This window comes from Centroberyx gerrardi, chromosome 15, assembly GCF_048128805.1.
Source record: "Centroberyx gerrardi isolate f3 chromosome 15, fCenGer3.hap1.cur.20231027, whole genome shotgun sequence".
Classification (NCBI taxonomy): Eukaryota; Metazoa; Chordata; class Actinopteri; order Beryciformes; family Berycidae; genus Centroberyx; species Centroberyx gerrardi.
The window spans coordinates 2,555,304-2,571,793 of NC_136011.1; the positions used below are offsets into that span (position 1 = coordinate 2,555,304).

Below are 16,490 nucleotides of genomic sequence, written 5' to 3' on the forward strand. Positions count from 1 at the left end.
CAAACTTCACCAATGTTTCGACGGACATGAGGGCAAGCAGATGATGACCACATTTTCATTTTTGGGTGAACTACTCCTTTAAGCATGCTGCTCTTGATGGCAGCAACAGAGCAGAAGTGGCCATCCAGTCCCCTGTCTCACCTCTCTCTCCCTGATCAGCTTGCCAACTTGCCTGGGGCACAGCAGCTAAGATGTCAGTGTGCAGTTGCAGGAAGTTTAAATTCACAGATCCTCTCGGAAAGAAGTGATTATTTTTCCAGAGAGACTTTTTTTTTTTAGCTTTAAAAGGCAACAGGGAGTTTTGGCCCAAGGCTGTGCCAGCCCGCGGGTCAGCCTCGAGAGAATTATTGTTTTATTCTTTTCTTTTTGCTTTTAATTTCCTGTCCCGCCTTCCGCCAAGGGTTCTCATCACACTGAATGGACAAGGGTTCTCATAGCCTTGCAACGCTCTTCCAGAGGCCACTCACTGCCTCGGCCAAGTGAGCTATCTGATTACTGTACATGACGTTACTGGAGTAGAGGAACGTCTCCGAACAAGCTTATAGTCGCTGAAAAAAAAAAAAGGAGCCTGGCTCGTCTTTGAAACCTCGGCCAAAACTGCTAAACATCCAAAGTTACTGCGATGGAAAAGCACAGCTGTGAGAAAAGTGCGCCCAGCCCTGCTCTCTCTTGTGGTACTTGGGATAATTTCATGGATTAGGACCCCTTCCCATCGCAACAGGGTGGCCTTGCATCCACCTGAGCCTGAGGGGAACAGGTTCAGATGCTGGGTGGGATGCTGCAACCTCTTCCTGGTCTGGATAAGGCATCTGCTGGCTGCCTCTCCAACAATAATACAATTTATTTCCAAGATTTTTAAAAGGCAGAGATATGGCATAAACCCCTATATGTTTTAGACAGTCTGCTCGGCATTGAGACTTAATGCCAGGACTCTAGAGGATAAGGTCACCCCTCCTCAGAATATACCAGATATCACGGTTCAATCAGGGACTCAAGAGTTGGCAGTGTTTTTCCTGCAGAAACAGGCGACGGAGCGCTTATTATGAATGCAAATATATTCCTAAACTATGGCTGGAGGAGTGCAATAAATCCACAATAAATTAAAGAATGGGAGGGAAAGAAAAGCAAGGACAAGCCTAAACAATAGCCCTGCAAATTGCTCCTTAATGTAGTAGTAAATTATATCAGTCTCACTTACTGGAGATGGTGAGAGTGCCACTGGCATTCAAGAAGTACATGGGAGGCAGTACCTAATCCAATTCATGTGGCATACTATCCATTTACAACATGGATATAGAGAGACAGGGGTAAAGATAGAGAATTTTAAATGCTGACACTAGAACGTTCAAAAAGATACTACAGTTACGGATTATTGGCACCTTTGCTAAACATGAGCCAGAAACGATGTAAAAAATACACCACAAACAATGAGATACATTCTGTGTGATAAACTATGTCAGGAGCTTTATTCCATAAGATTTAATATAGCAGCCACGTCTAGATCATGATAGTCATGGTATCTTAGTATGAAATGTTCTGTCAAGTCCCAGGTACGGACATATGCATTTGAATTACTCTCAACTACTCTCAACTGATTTCTGTTATGGTCAATGGATGTGATTTACTTTGGTGTAATATGGACTATGCAGGTTACTGAAACACGACATGGTATGGAAAGTTTGTCCAAGTTAGTAAATCATCTTAAAAGAATGGCTGTACTACATCCAGATGTGAAGGTGAACAGATGTTTCTACGGAATATTGGACTTTGGGGGGAAAATTAGTAATAATACGTTTTTGGAAACATTCACCAGGAAACTCCCCCGTATATAGTAGTTACTTATGATGATTTTCTACACATTAAATTAATGTCATCTTTACCAAGGATGTGGATTGTTTTGGAGATAGTTCTTTGCTACCATGGGGGAGGGGTGAATTATGTAACCTTGTATCTTCCACTTTCAGGACGCACCTTGATTTACATATTCATCATCTCAAGGTCGCATCTTGCAGGAGGCAATATATCCCCGAATGTAAATCCAGGGTTGGAATTGGCAGAGTGGGACATGTAGGTAGTAGGTACAAACTGAATTGAGCACCACTGCATAGTGCTTTAGTGAAAGTCTGAATTGGGTCATAACACCTTACGGTCAGGGGCGGACTTAGTGATTTGGGGGCCCTAGGCAGAGGCAAGCATGGGGCCCTTTTTAATCCAAAACCGCACTAGAAGTGGAATAGCCCACTGTAGTCTGAGTAGGGAGGGTGACCATGACTCAAGATTGAAATAATTTATTGTAACAAAAATAGGTGTTTTTCAATAAATACATTTTTTTTAAATTGATTAAGTTTACATTAGTTGAATTCTTGTCTTTTGTGGGGCCCCCTGGCTGCTGGGGCTAGTCAGTATGCAGTCGCCTACCTTTGCCTAATGCTCTACTACTTGGTACATGTATAGTAGTGCAGTACATTTTTGGTATGAATGGTGCCAGTGGGGAGAGAATCTCTAACCCTGGTAGTGACCTACCCATTAAGTTATACAGGACATGGCCAATAGGGACAGTAAAATTCCAAAATGTGTATCTTGTTTATATCAACAAATGGCGATTCAAATTATACTTGGAGCTTCTGTGAGGAAATTTTGGCTCCAGAGCTGCTATTCCAGAAGACACTACTAAAGCCAAAAGACTAATCAATCATTCACATCAGAGCACAGTGCCAATAAGAAAAGTTAATTGAACCTCAGCTGTATCAAGGTACATTAATTGTAGTTTGTGTACTGCCATCAAGTATTTTACTCTGCTCTTCTGTTTGAGATGTCATTTGTCTTATACGTCATAGCAAGTTCTCTGGGAGCGCTAGATGGGTCTTTATATTGCGGCACAAAGAGTAAAAAGAACAGATGGACGGTCAAATATATATGAAAGTAAGGACAGGTTCTGACCGTGTCCATGTGGAAACAATATTACTGCAGCAGCAACTAAGAGTTTCTGAGGTCTGCCACATCCTTTTCATTCCAAACAAATAAAAAATATCCAAAACTCGGGCCGGCAAAAAGGAGGAAAGGGGGGGAAATATGAAATTGCCGTCAAAAGCACTGCAGCCAAGGCACGTAGTCCTGTTCCTTTCCTTAAAAGAAGAATAACACTCGTTTCAGCACTTCACATGATATTCTTATGGTTTTGGACAGGTCCTGTATTTGTGATACACCAGTACACATTTCACCAGATGGGTCAGAGTGCAGGTATTCAAGAGATGTCATGGCGTGTGTCACTGTGTACCGAATGGGTATGGGAGATGGGGGTGGTGGTGCAAGGAAGAAGAGGGATGAGCGGAGAGGAAATTATACTTCCCTCCTGGTCGGACAAGAGAGGACATGACCCTTCATCTTAGAGTGGGATCAAGATAGAGAGAGGCTGTAACGTATATATCCTTCAAATAATTCTCTGACTCCTGTGTCTACGGCAGTGGTTCTCAAAGTGGGGTCCGAGGACACCCAGGGGTCCTTGATGAGATTTCCAGGGGGTTCCCAGAATAATGAGGAATAGTGTAATTGTTTAATTTCAGAAAAATATGATCTACCTTATTAGAATATACAAAATTAGTATTATAATCATAGGTTTCGCTCTCACTACTATTATCTCCCTATGCAGACATTAATACATTCAATAGCAAATCAACAACAAAAATCCTTCCATATTGGTCCCTAGGAAAAAATTGTATCAAATGGGGTTCTGTGGCCTAATGTGTGTTCATTTGAGGGTCCTTGACATGAAAATATTTGAGAACTTTTGTTCTACATGATTCTTCTTCTGTTGTTGCTACAGTATATACTGGAAAGAAATGGAAATACTCGAAAGAAGTGGAAATTCTTAAGAGATGACATTCGTGAGACTAAGTGGGAGGACATTAGGGGAATGCACTAACATAGAGATATGATAACAGTTATACTGTGTTCCAGATATGTCTGGAAGTCAGAAATCCCAACTTCTTATTAGTAAAAATGCAATGAAACGGCCCCTCAAGTCAGAATTCAAAGTAGGAAACTCGCTCAAGGTTTCCGAGATGCAGTTATTCTACATCTTGTCAACATGGTGGTATACACTGTAAACGGTACACAGCATTACTTTTAACAGGTTTATAATCCTCGAAATACACTTAAGTTTGATTTTTAGCACTGCATGTCCTTAAATCCATCAAAACACCTGTGTGGTAAATGGTGAGACATAAATTTGAGATGTAAAGTTACACTTACAGTTGCTAACATTCTATGCAAACTAGCTAGACATAACAGTAACTGTTGCTTGGGGAACAGTATTTTAGGTTGGACAAATTAAATCCCATGGCCATCCACCAGGTTGTAAATATGACAACAGTAGGGAATAGGGTTAGGGTTAGGGTTTCCGACTTTATACTTTGAGTAGGAGCATTAGAACTTGGGTATTTTCTATATGCTATTTTTCTTCACTAGGCACTTGTCACATTATGGGGGGAAATTTTCAGCATTTATCTAGGTTTGCAAGAAATAGATGGAAAACAAATCTAAATTTCAATTTCATATTCAAATTTCTCCATTCAAGGTAATGAGAATGACTTACAGATGTGAAGGCCAGGAGCTCCTCCTCTGTCAATTTGTGGACTGGGTTGTTCTTCTGGAAGTCAGTGCTACAAGACAAAACACTCTGATCAACACATTGTGCACACTACAGAATCTTCAATGCACAATACACACATTTTACACACTGCACTGCAATCTGAAATGATCTATACATGGCACGTTCTGACATGATGATACAATCTTCAAACAGCAGCAAACAGATGCAAGCTTGTTTTGAAAGACGTCAAATAGATCATCGTGTTATGACGTGATTTTATTCCTCTGTATTGATTTATTAACGGTCAAGTACTTTAGCCGATATGGGCTGACGAGCCATCAGTGATCTGGCCATTAGACAGAGGTGCCTGTGTTATGATGGAAAGGCCCTTCATTGTCCCCCTGAGTCTAAAAGACCATTAATCTATATCACTGAACCATCTGTGAAAGAGGGGCGATTGATTTCAGAACAAATCGTGTTTGTTGTTCGTTTTTATGAAGAGCTTGAGCGTGCTCTGGCATTACCAAACCCTCCTGTGTATCTGAATTGCGTGAATTCATAGACTACAATTCTAGTACAAATTTTCCCAACAGACATGCGTAAGTTACAATGACCAGGGGATGATTTGAGCAGGGATGAGAAAGGATGACATCCTTGATGTTAATGCAAATTCTGAAATTCATGCCCTTCATGTGAACTGCAAAAAATACTATAATAAGTTTTGTCCAACATATTAACCTACACACCCAATGTGGCTCAAACTTTTGAATTTAACTAATTTTGGGCATCCCGGTGGCTCATTTGGCTAAAGCGCATATCATGTACCCACGACATCATGGGTTTGAATCCAGCCTGGGACCTTTATTGCATGTCATCCGCCTCTCTCTTTTCCATCCTTCCATAAAAATTATCTAAAAATTTGGACATTACTCTGGCATTACTGCATATGCTTCTCCATTGGAAGTATTTATTGCAACTCTTGGTTTGGGAATGCACCACAACAATTTTGACAGCTTTTCTTGACTGTGAGGATTCATAATATTGTGCTTTACAGGATTTGGAAATTACAAAAAAACATTTGTACACTTTGACCAAATCAAAGTGTACAACTTTGATGGAAACACTGTCGGAATATCTTGCTAAGCTACACAACTGGTGCAGGTACCGGCAGAAAGGCAGACATTGGTTTCAGGAGAAAGGCTCCTTTCCAGACCAAAGAGGATTTGGATTTCAGGGAGATTAGGCGCAATAATAACCAGCGCTCCTTTGCAAATTTTGTTTATTATTTTTCCACTTAAACGCAGTTAGTGCTGACCATCGAGTCTGCCAGGTGGATGGAATACAAGGCTCCTGTGGCGCTGAGTCCTTGGATCCTGTCCACACCTCATCCCTTCCCACAGTGCTCATCCTACCAGGCAGCACTGATTAGTCAATGCAGAGGCATGGAGAGAGCACTAGACAAGTGGATAGAAGGCCGATGGGGCCTATGGGTGCAGCTCTGGAAGGGAATGCTGGAGGTTTCAGGAAGAATCTAACAAACAGTGGCCAGGATGGAGATGTGTATCAGCAAAGTGATGGCAATGGGACTGTGTTTATGAATCACTGCATTAAAGGATCATCAGGAGGACGGCCTATATAAGAGAAACGACTACTTCCTGTGTGTGTGTGTGTGTGTGTGTGTGTGTGTGTGTGTGTGTGTGTGTGTGTGTGTGTGTGTGCGTGTGTGTGTGTGTGTGTGTGTGCGCGTGTGTTATGAGTGTGGGAAAGCCACAGAGTTTGCTGGGTTTCTCTTGGCGCGCCATGCTCATCCTGAGTAGGCACGGTCACATTACAGAGGAATTTTCAATATGATAAATTGCACAATGAGCCAAACCAGCAATAATATTTAGATATTTCATTCCTTTTCAAGCGTTTATTGTGGTTTCCTCCTTTTCTGTTACAGTCGGAATTGTCAAATCAAGCGACTGCACATCTACTTTTGGTCAACTACTGTATGCACTTGGCTTACTTCACTCGATTAAAATAAATCAAATAGTTTGCCTATAGAGTGAAGCCTGTTTGATTCAGTGAAGGGTCTATGAGTTTATAGTTGGGGTGCAATGAAATTTATTTACTTCCTCTCCCTTAAAGACTACATCGTGTTTATCGTGGTAATGAGTCTTTATTCGAAGTTTTCGAACACTGTGTGATTAATTACGACCCGCAGAAAGGGAGAATGAGAGAGACAGAGGGAAACGGAGAGAAAGAAAGAGAGAGAAGGCAGAAAAAGAGGTCTGGCTTCAACGCAACTCCCCAACGATGACTTGATGACGGAGGAAAGATTGGCTGGGTGTAATTGGCTGCTGGTACCTTGCCAGGGTCCTGTAATGACCAGGTAGTGGGCAGGGTATACCCGGTATACCCTGAGGCTAACTTTACCAGCACTTGACTACTTGACAGAGAAACACAGTCCACTAATTGGCTGAGAGGATCCCGGTCCTGCGTCAGGCCATTTATCAGATTTCAAATTGCATCAATCCCTAACGTCTGTCAATTTGAGAAAAAACTATATAATTCTACATCAAATATAGAATTCGGTATGAGCTTTTTTTAATGTCCCTACTCTGAAAGGGATCTCTACTCGGAGAGATATGGCCAAGAGCTGCCAAGTGCTCAGCATGTCCACAGAAGGGAAAAGAGGGATTCCAGACAAGGTCACATTCCCAGAGCTCAGAGAAGCGTGGTGAACTCAACTCTCTGATCCTCTTGACTGGGGACTCTTCAACTTTTTTAAGCCCCCCCAGCCAAAATTCAATAAAAAGTAGCCTCATCCTGGGATGTGAGCTCATTAAAACATAATAGAGCTCTTGTCATATGGGGGATCCACCAGGAACAGTTTTGCGACCTATTTTATGCCCCTGACGCATAGTAAAAGAGATGAATTTTTAGACCTGTGGAACAAGAGAGACAGGAGAACTGGTGTCGTATACAGAGAGCATCAGTCTTCCATTATAGCATATGTTTATATGCAGGTATGGAACTTGAGGATTCTGGACGTCAGCCTATACTTTGATTCGAAATCTGTCAATTTTTCTAGCGTAATTTCCATCGTTGTTTGTATGTATGCACATTTATAAAAGTGAGTGTGCAGCCTTATGAGTTGATACAGGGATGTGTTGTCTCATTGAACAAAGGCGAAAATGGATATTTTTGTACTGCAGCTGAATGTACTGCGCCAATACTCAAGATCTTTAAATTTGACAAAAAATATTCCCCCCCAGAATTTTATTCTTGTCAGGTTGGAAAAGCGTCTGCAACATATCTCCATTGGAACCCAGACTAATGAAATTATTTCAAGGTTAGCAGCTCCTTAAAGGATTATTCCGGTTATTTTCAACCCGGACCTGATTTTCACACTTTTTTTTTTTTCCCAACACAATTTTTGATTGTGTTGAAAATGTCATCACTTTCTTCACTGTACAGAGTGAAGAAGGTAAGCAAAATTTACTGTGTCCATTCTTTTTACAGTCCATATGCAATATGCATGTGGGTGACTGTTGCAGAGTATTTTTCTTTCTGACTGTTTGCTTAGAGGACCTAAGCCTTGCTCTGCGGATCAGAACTCACTTCATTTTGACATCCACCCCCCCCTCAAGCCAGGACTAATCAAATTTACACACCTTCAGAGGTAAGACTTTGCTCAGCTCCTCTTACCGCTTGTTTAGCTGTGAGCCTGGCAGAACACATTGTGCCGCAGCTATTTACTGGTTTCACTCGTCAAACCTGAGCATGAACCCGAAATAATCCCCTCTCGACAAGACCGTGATTTGGTTAAGGAGTTTGAAGCAGGTGTGATTTTGTCACAAATTAAATACCTTGCTCGGGAAGTAATGCAGGTTAAGCCACAAAATCAAATAAATACATAAAAAGAAATATTTGGGGGGGGGGGGGGGGGGATCCACCTCGGCATTTCTGCATGGCTGCCTGAGCCAAGAAAAGGAGGTTTATGTGCGAGTCCTCAGTCAGTTGACTAAAGGGGTGACTAAAAGAAAAAAAAAAAGAGATTTCATGCATTTCATGAAGAGCGATTACATGTCCATTTTTCACCACAGAACATGTTGCTTTGTCTTCCTTATAGCCCAAAAGTCATTTATGCAGAACTCTCCTGAGAGCTGAGGTAGGATCATTATTTAACAGAGTGATGGGGGAATCTAGTGTATTGTTTGCTCTCAGATAAAAAGGGGGTTGTTTGCATGATGCCACACACACACACACACACACAACATATACCACCACCACCGCCGATCTCCCACTCCAGAGACCAGCCTCTTAATCCACCTCGAGTGCTCAGTCAATCCAATTATATTCTGGCCTTGGCGTAATTATGTTTGCTAATTATTCCACGCCTGCCTCTCCCGCACTCTTAATGGCAGCCGAGCGTGTTGAGGACCTTTGTAAGCAACAAACCCTCGGTGCTTCCTCGCTACATGGCCAACTAAAGAGCTGCATCAGCCCTGAAGAACGACAGGACAGCTTTTGTATGTTAGTTAAGGTTAATGAGGCAAGGAAATTGTGTGGCAGCAGTGTCTGAAGACAAGGCTCGGTTCAGAGGATTAAGGCGAGGCGCCACAGGTGAAAATGGCAATTTCGGCTGGATTGGTCAAGTTTGAGATCTAGTATTTTGTTTCTTTATAGGGTTCAACAATAACGATTGCCCAGTTGCCCGGGGAAAGTAAAAAACTGTTCAGGGAGAGTCAAAATACTTCAGTGTGGCACCTGCCCTTAAATTAACAAAATATTACAGTAACTGCACTGTTGAAACCCCAGGCAAAAAACAGGCATTTTCATTTAATAAATGTCTGTTACTCTACCTACTCTCTATGTCTGATTGATATAACACAACAATGATTCAACCTATACCCAGTTCATGGAAGCTTTTCCTTTTGCTGTTCTAAACAGCCGGTGTCTGGTAGCTCTTTCCTGGGAAAAATCCTCTGGCGCACAGGAAGTGATGCATTGTACATTTCCGGTTTGTTTGGAATAAACAGAAGAAGAACTGGGTAGTTAACATGAGCAGCGATAGCCACCATGGCTGAACAGACAAAGAAAAGAGTGCCACCTACAGAAACTTAAACAAAATCCAAAGAAAAAGACGTCACAGAACTGGACAAAGTTTGATTGACAGGTGATCTCTGGGTAGTGCAAAAACGAGTCTTGAAGATTACCACTTTAAGACCATTTAAGGCCTTGAGTTTACATAATTTAAAACAAAGACTTTTTTTAAGGACCAGTAGACACTGTGGTAGTGAGCTGGTGATGGAGGAGAGAAGGAGGGAAGATGAGGAGTGGAGAATGAGAAAGAGCCACCCAGCTAGTTCAAAGCAGAGGGACCTCTCGCTGATCACTGAATGAATGTGATCACAATGAGTGCTAATCTCCTTCAACCTGCTCCACTGGACTTACATTAGTATTACTAGCAGTAACTACTTTTTGTGTATTTTAAAAGGTCAAACTTTATGACCAGTGCTTAGATTTCATATCAACAATAATGCTCCCTGTATTGCCCTATGTGACAAACCCCATCCGGTGCTCTGAGCAGGTTAAAACAAACACTAGGAAGATTTTATAAAATGTGATTTGACCCGGGTCTGGAGGAAACTGGAGGACTCAAACTCACCCCACCCCCCACCCCCCATTTCTCCTCACTCTCTCTCTCTACGAAAGCCCAAAGCCATTCCCTGTCTCTTCCTTTCTGTTCAGCTTTGCCACTTTGGCGCTTCTTCCCTCACCTTCCCCTCGTCACCGCCTGCAGCCAGCTCTCAGCATCTGTCACCGGGAGCTTGGAAGTTCCACTGAGAGCTCCTCCGTGAACTCGACATTCCTCTGACTCACCTCCGAGGAGGTGAAGGGGGAGGAGAGGGAGGAGGGCAGAGGGTGGGAGGGAGAAAGTAAGGGAGAAAATAAGAAAGGGAATCGTGGGTCTAATTGTATTCAGGAATAGTTTTCGTGGCTTGTTTTAACCCTGCATAGATATCAGATGGGTAGGGTTTTCCATACGGATGGGACAATATGTTTACCTCACGATACAATTCAATACACATTATGGGGTTAGCCCTACTTTTCCACATAGGGCAGCACAATGAGCAACACAAAGTCTCTCCAAATTACAAGATTGCATTTGAATATGAGATCATCAGTGATGTAGTGTTAAATTAAAAAAGAGGATAAACTATCACCTCCCGTAAGTAATCGGCATGAGGCAAACAACCATCAATATTTTGTGTTGCTTTTATTTGCGGGCACAGATTTTTCTTATGCTCTTTGCCAGTCTTGATTTGTCAGTTCTTATTGTTTTTTATGGTTGTGCATTGTTTTTCTCTGTTAATAATAAAAAAAAAATATTATAAAAAAAATATATTTTCAGAAAATTATTAATTTATGCTTTTTTGGATACAAGACCTTATTTCCATAGAACTTACTATGATGGATATGGTAAATTTACCTGATTTATCTCAGCCTGATAAGGCAGTGAACTGAGTGTAGGTGAGTTTACCCACCACTTCATCCCTGCTGAGCATAATCCATGATGGATGACTACTGCTGCTATATGAATTGTCCAGATGCAGTAAAAACTCTCCACCCTCTGGTACTGCAACCAGCTTAAAGCAAGCGCATAGGATTACTACTGTTTCACTCCACGCCTGGCCGGGAGGAGAAGAGTGTGTATGCATGAGCATGCCGACTACAGTGGAAGTTTCAGAAAACGGACACAGATGGAAAGAAAGAAGCAACCTATCTACAAAGCACAAAAACAGATAAACTCCCCTGTGAAAAAATTTGAGAAGATTTTTCTAAGATTTGCTGGTCAAGTTGTTTAATTTATCTCGACATGTCTTCTTTCTTTCGTATGAAAATGCGGGCTCTTCCAAAAGCACTGCAAAAACTATACTCGTAAAAAGAGCATTTGGCTGCTTCCCCTGACAAGGAGACTTTTAAAAAATGAAGCTGTGACACGCACAAAAGGCAGAAAAAAACAACAAGACTAGGCAAGCCTAGTTGAGCCGGACCACGAATGCAGCCTGTGGGGGAATGCTGTCTGTCAGGAACTGAAACATTTGACCCATGACTTTCTGTCCATAAATACTGGACCCTCTTCTCATGTAGGTTCCAGAAAATACTTCCTCCCTATTGAAAGTCAATGAGACGCAGGGCAACATTTTCAGGCTCTTGGGCAATGTCCTGTGCCCTAAAACAGGTGCTGTGGCATAAAAACTTGAACTTGAACACGCGAGTGTACTTGTGCTTCGGCTGCCGCTATATAAACTATGACCCTTAATGCCATCCATACCTTAATACATCGATACATCCGTGCGTACAAGCAAGGACAGTTAGGGACAAAGAGTCTCGCATACGTGTTTCAACAATGGGGGAAAAAAACAGCTTATGATAAAGTGGCAGCCAGCCAAGTGGAAGCATGAACTCCAACACAAACGCACACGTGAACTTTCCAGCCGTGACCAAATGGGGACAGAAGCAGTTGGACCTGCTGCTCGTCAATCACCTCCCAGCAATCTGACTGGCTCCTCTGTTGACCTTCATTTGAGCTTTCCCGTCCTTCTGATGGTAGCAACCCCTCTTCCCCCCATTAACTGATAATGGTTGGGAATTAAACATTGACTCATTGTGTGGTGTTTTTTGCCACGCCAAGAATTTACAAAGCCCTTGTCTACAGGTAAGGCTACCAGGCTTTGTGTTTGGGAGTTAGAAAAAAAAAAGAAATCAGGCAGATTGGGTATCCAGGCTATTTAGTTTGTTCAAATAATCATGCAGTAAGCTTGTGATATTCTATATAGCGAAGGGTACCCACTCTTAGGAAATTATTTTCCAAGACGTAATCGAAGTCCCTTCAGTTCAAGATTTTATCATTGTAATTTCCATAATGTTACAGTGACACATCAGGAAAAAGCAGTTATGAGTATATGGCGGCACATAATAGTTATGCTTAGTTTAAGGCAGATTGAATTGGGTGGTTCATTAGCTCTAAATGGATCCAGCAGATGATGGGAAATTATTTTAAATAGCTTCCAGGCCTGAGAGCCAATTTCTGGTGATGTGACAGATAAGACGTGTAACCTTCAGATTTTCCAGGACCATTCAAAGTTTTCCATGACAATTTATTCATTTTACAAAACAGGTAAAAGAGTGTAAATTCTCAGCTTTCCCCAAGAGGTGTGAGCACCCTGACGGTGTGATAAAAAAGCATTGTGCTGTATGGTAGAGGACTTACCAGACGCCCAGGATGACGGCCTGCTCCTCAGCGCTGAGGTCAGGCACCTCATACTGACCCGGCTCAGCTAGCTTGATCTGATTCAGCACAGTGTCATCGCCGAGGTCATGGTCCTACAAACAAACACACACACAGTCAGATGTGCACACACACCCCTCAGCCATAAACCATGGCATATGAGTAAACCAAGCCACCAGGTAAGCCAGTTTATTTAGGTGCATTACAGATCTTTAAGAAAATGATGGAGGCCACAATATACTGGGACATCTTTTAAAGGGGCCCCAGTATATTGTGGCCACTTTAATTCAAAGTGGAATAGTTGGGTTTAAAAAACAGAATCCTTCAAAGATGCTGTACAAACTCAGTGGGTCTCGAAATTGTGTGATGGTGGGTATTTTACCCTAAAATTTGCTGGTAAGAAGGTGGAAACAATCCATAATTGGTGCTATTTTGGGGGGTGTTATCCCAACTGATCCACCCGAAACTTGCCCACTGGGGGCAAACAGTATTACAAAGAACCACTCAACCACCAAGTAACAAAGCTTTAAGTCTGGGCATTGGAACAGCAACTGAGAAATTACATTTCCATATAGATACATGTCCATTTTGCTCTACAGCCAGCCGATATAACACAATAGTGTTATGAGCACCGTAGTATTCAACCTATACCCAGTTCATGAAAGTTTTTACATTTGCTGTTCTAAACATCTGGTGTCATGTAGGTCTTTCCTGGGAAAATAAAAACAAAATAAAAAAAGAGGTTCTCAGGGATTACCCCATTAATCCGGTGCTTTGATTTGTAAACGAGCAAAGATGTAGAAAAATGCACAAAAATGGTGAAAACAGCTTAATGTGAACACGTGGGATTTTACTGCCAAGAACACCCGGGAGAAATGACGACCATGCTGAAATAGTTTTGGAGCCTGAAGAGTTTGGTGGTCTCCTGGTTGAGTATCCGATTAAGTGCCAGATGGCTTTGCCTGCATCACAGAGATGATAATGTACGTCAGCTTGCGAGACAGACTGACAGTTGGACGAGCATGCTCACTGCAAATACACACACATCACTTGTAAGTAACCTCAAACAGATATGATCCTGCTTCAACACAAAGAGCAAGAACACAGGCACACGCGCACCTTGCATACGCTCGTAGATAACAGTGAAGCACCAGCTCTCATTGTTTTCTGTATTGTAATTCTCCCCGTTGCTCCTTCGCTGGGATGTTCTCCACCTAATCATTTTACCTCTGTCTGCTTTGCTCTGCCCTGATAAAAGAGGCAGCCATCTGTGGCAAATCGCAAATCTGGAGCTTAATCCCATATTGTATTTTTTATCATCGAGTGCTCCTTCTCCTTCTTCATCGGCACTTCACAGTCTCGACCTCCCTTTTGCCGATGGTGCGGAACGGAAAGCGCTCTTCGATAGGGTTGAAAGGAAATATAGGTCTATCTCACATTCAGAGAGGATTCTTAGTTCCTAGAGACCCGTTGATTGACAGAATGCTTTGTCTGCAGCTCAAGACTCAAGTCTTGGCGCTTGATTAAAGGAGACAGGGAGCTGAGGTTGTTGGTCGATCGGTATGAGGAGCTGGCTAAGCAGTTATGCAGAGAATGTGTGGGTTGTTCTTTAAATATGTGATTTATTTGCAACTTCTAAAACTTCAAGCAATGTGCACAAACTTGAAATATGAATTAAAATTTGAGGCCTTCAGAGCTTTTGGATTGAACATTGCATCACACAAGTCGATTGCATTCCTCTGGTCAAATCTTAAATCACGTTGCCAATGGCAAACATGACTCCATACCCAAAGCTGTGACAATGTGACTTGCTTTCATTACAATCAGACTGAGTGCCAAATACAGTCAGAACCCGCAGCAACAGGCAGGACCTGATCTCCCTGCCGCCAGTGATTTGGATTGGCCAGTGATGAAGAGCACCTAACCTCTCCTCCCTCCTCCCTCTCTCCTTTCATTCTGTCCACTCCAGACGGGCAGTGAGCTCTGGTTAATGGCAGTCTTGATTGAGCCCATTTGCTCCCCCTCCTCCAGTAATGAGGGCATTAGTGGTCTGAGCAGAGCGCAAGGAGCCGGGCTGGATCCCGGCCATGGCCAGGAGACAGAGGGAGCCGTGGACGAGGGCCAGCAATGTTTTGGGAGATTTTGGAAAGTATACAAGGAGAGGAGGCCGATTTATGTGGAGACACGAGTCCATTTCCAGAGGAATTTTTGTCCTTGGCTCATCCCTCGGTTCTTCAGGGTGATTATATCGCAATTACCTTAAAGTAGTAATCCGTTGTTCCTTGTTTTTTGTTTGTTTATATCTTTGGTGCCAAACAGTCATTGCTGAGGTGTTTTTGCACTGCACTTCCCACAGATCACTTGTCAATCAAACAGTGTGGCCAGTACTGTGACATCTTCTTCCTTGGATTTTCAGCTTAAGTTTGAGTTTCTGAAGGTGGCCTTCCTTTGTCAGTTCAGCCATGGTGGCTGTTGCTGCTGATGCTAACTAACCAGTTCTTCTTCTATTTATTAAAAACAAACCACTGTTGCTGCTCCCAGAAACGTAAAATGCACTCCCTGCACACCACAGAATTTTTTTCCCCAGAAAAGACCTACCAGACACCGGGTGTTTAGGTTGAATCACTATTGTGACATAGTAAAATAGAGATTTATTTATGTAAAAATGTTGCAGATTATTATTGTAATGGCCTATATGGACTTTATAGGTGCCTTACTTAGTAACCCTGTTCAAATACTTTCAGATCTTGACAAACAGTGCACAGAGCATAAGAATTAGCCCCGTAAAGATTCTTCCTCTTTGCTAGCTTGAGGCATTCTCTCTGCATCTTGGAGGCGTCCTGAGGAGTAAGCTCTTAAGCATGATTAATCAAAAAAAAACAGCAGATTATTTCCACTGTATTGGCCAAGCAGAGCCTTTGCAGCACGTCCTCCCCGTTGTTCAGGTCCCGTCTGGGAATATCTTAATATCCTGGTGGTTTAAATAACACACCAGAGACAGCAGGTGAACAAGGGGGCTAGCTAGCGCGAGGACATAGTCCAAAGACAAGTTAACGACAGGAAAATGAAGTACTAGCATGTGTATTAAAGATAAGCCCTTCACTGTCAGACCAAAATTATGCTCTTATGAATCAATTCCCCACTTCTGACAAGGGTGGCTTGGGGCCAAAGCAGACAGAAGCGCCAAGCAGTGAACCTGCTGTATATAAGCACACTTAACACACAGAGACACCGCCGGCAAAAAAGGGTCCAAAGGAGTCAGTGGGAGAGTGATTTAGTGTGCGGGGACCCAAAATGGACCCTCTGTAGACTGGAGAAATGCAGAGACGAGATGAAAGAGGGAATTATGAGTTATGACCGAGGAAAACGAGACAAATCACAGCACTGGAAAAGACTGAAGGGGGGCTAAACTAAATAAAACAACAAGATACTTCTGCTGACCCTGCCCCGACATCCCCCCTGGTCCCTCATCACGTCATACTCTTCCTCTTCAAACATCTGGAAAGGCTTTTCTGCGAGTGTGTGTGCGCGAGATTGCGTGTGTGTCCGTCTGAAAGACTCTCCACAAACACCTTCATTCCTCTCACCTCCCTTAAGCCCAAACAGCACCGTGAG

At 42.6% G+C, this 16,490-nt stretch overlaps 1 protein-coding gene across 1 annotated transcript in view; it reads right to left on the reverse strand.

Moving 5' to 3' along the window:
- ttc27 (tetratricopeptide repeat domain 27) overlaps positions 1–16,490 on the reverse strand; it is a 140,949-nt gene that overhangs the window by 88,611 nt on the left and 35,848 nt on the right. The window contains exons 8-9 of the mRNA XM_071899853.2: positions 12,858–12,970; positions 4,595–4,661 (exon numbers count right to left, since the gene is read on the reverse strand). Of these exons, the coding sequence (XP_071755954.1) occupies positions 4,595–4,661; positions 12,858–12,970 (180 nt within the window). The remainder of the gene's footprint in view (positions 1–4,594; positions 4,662–12,857; positions 12,971–16,490) is intronic.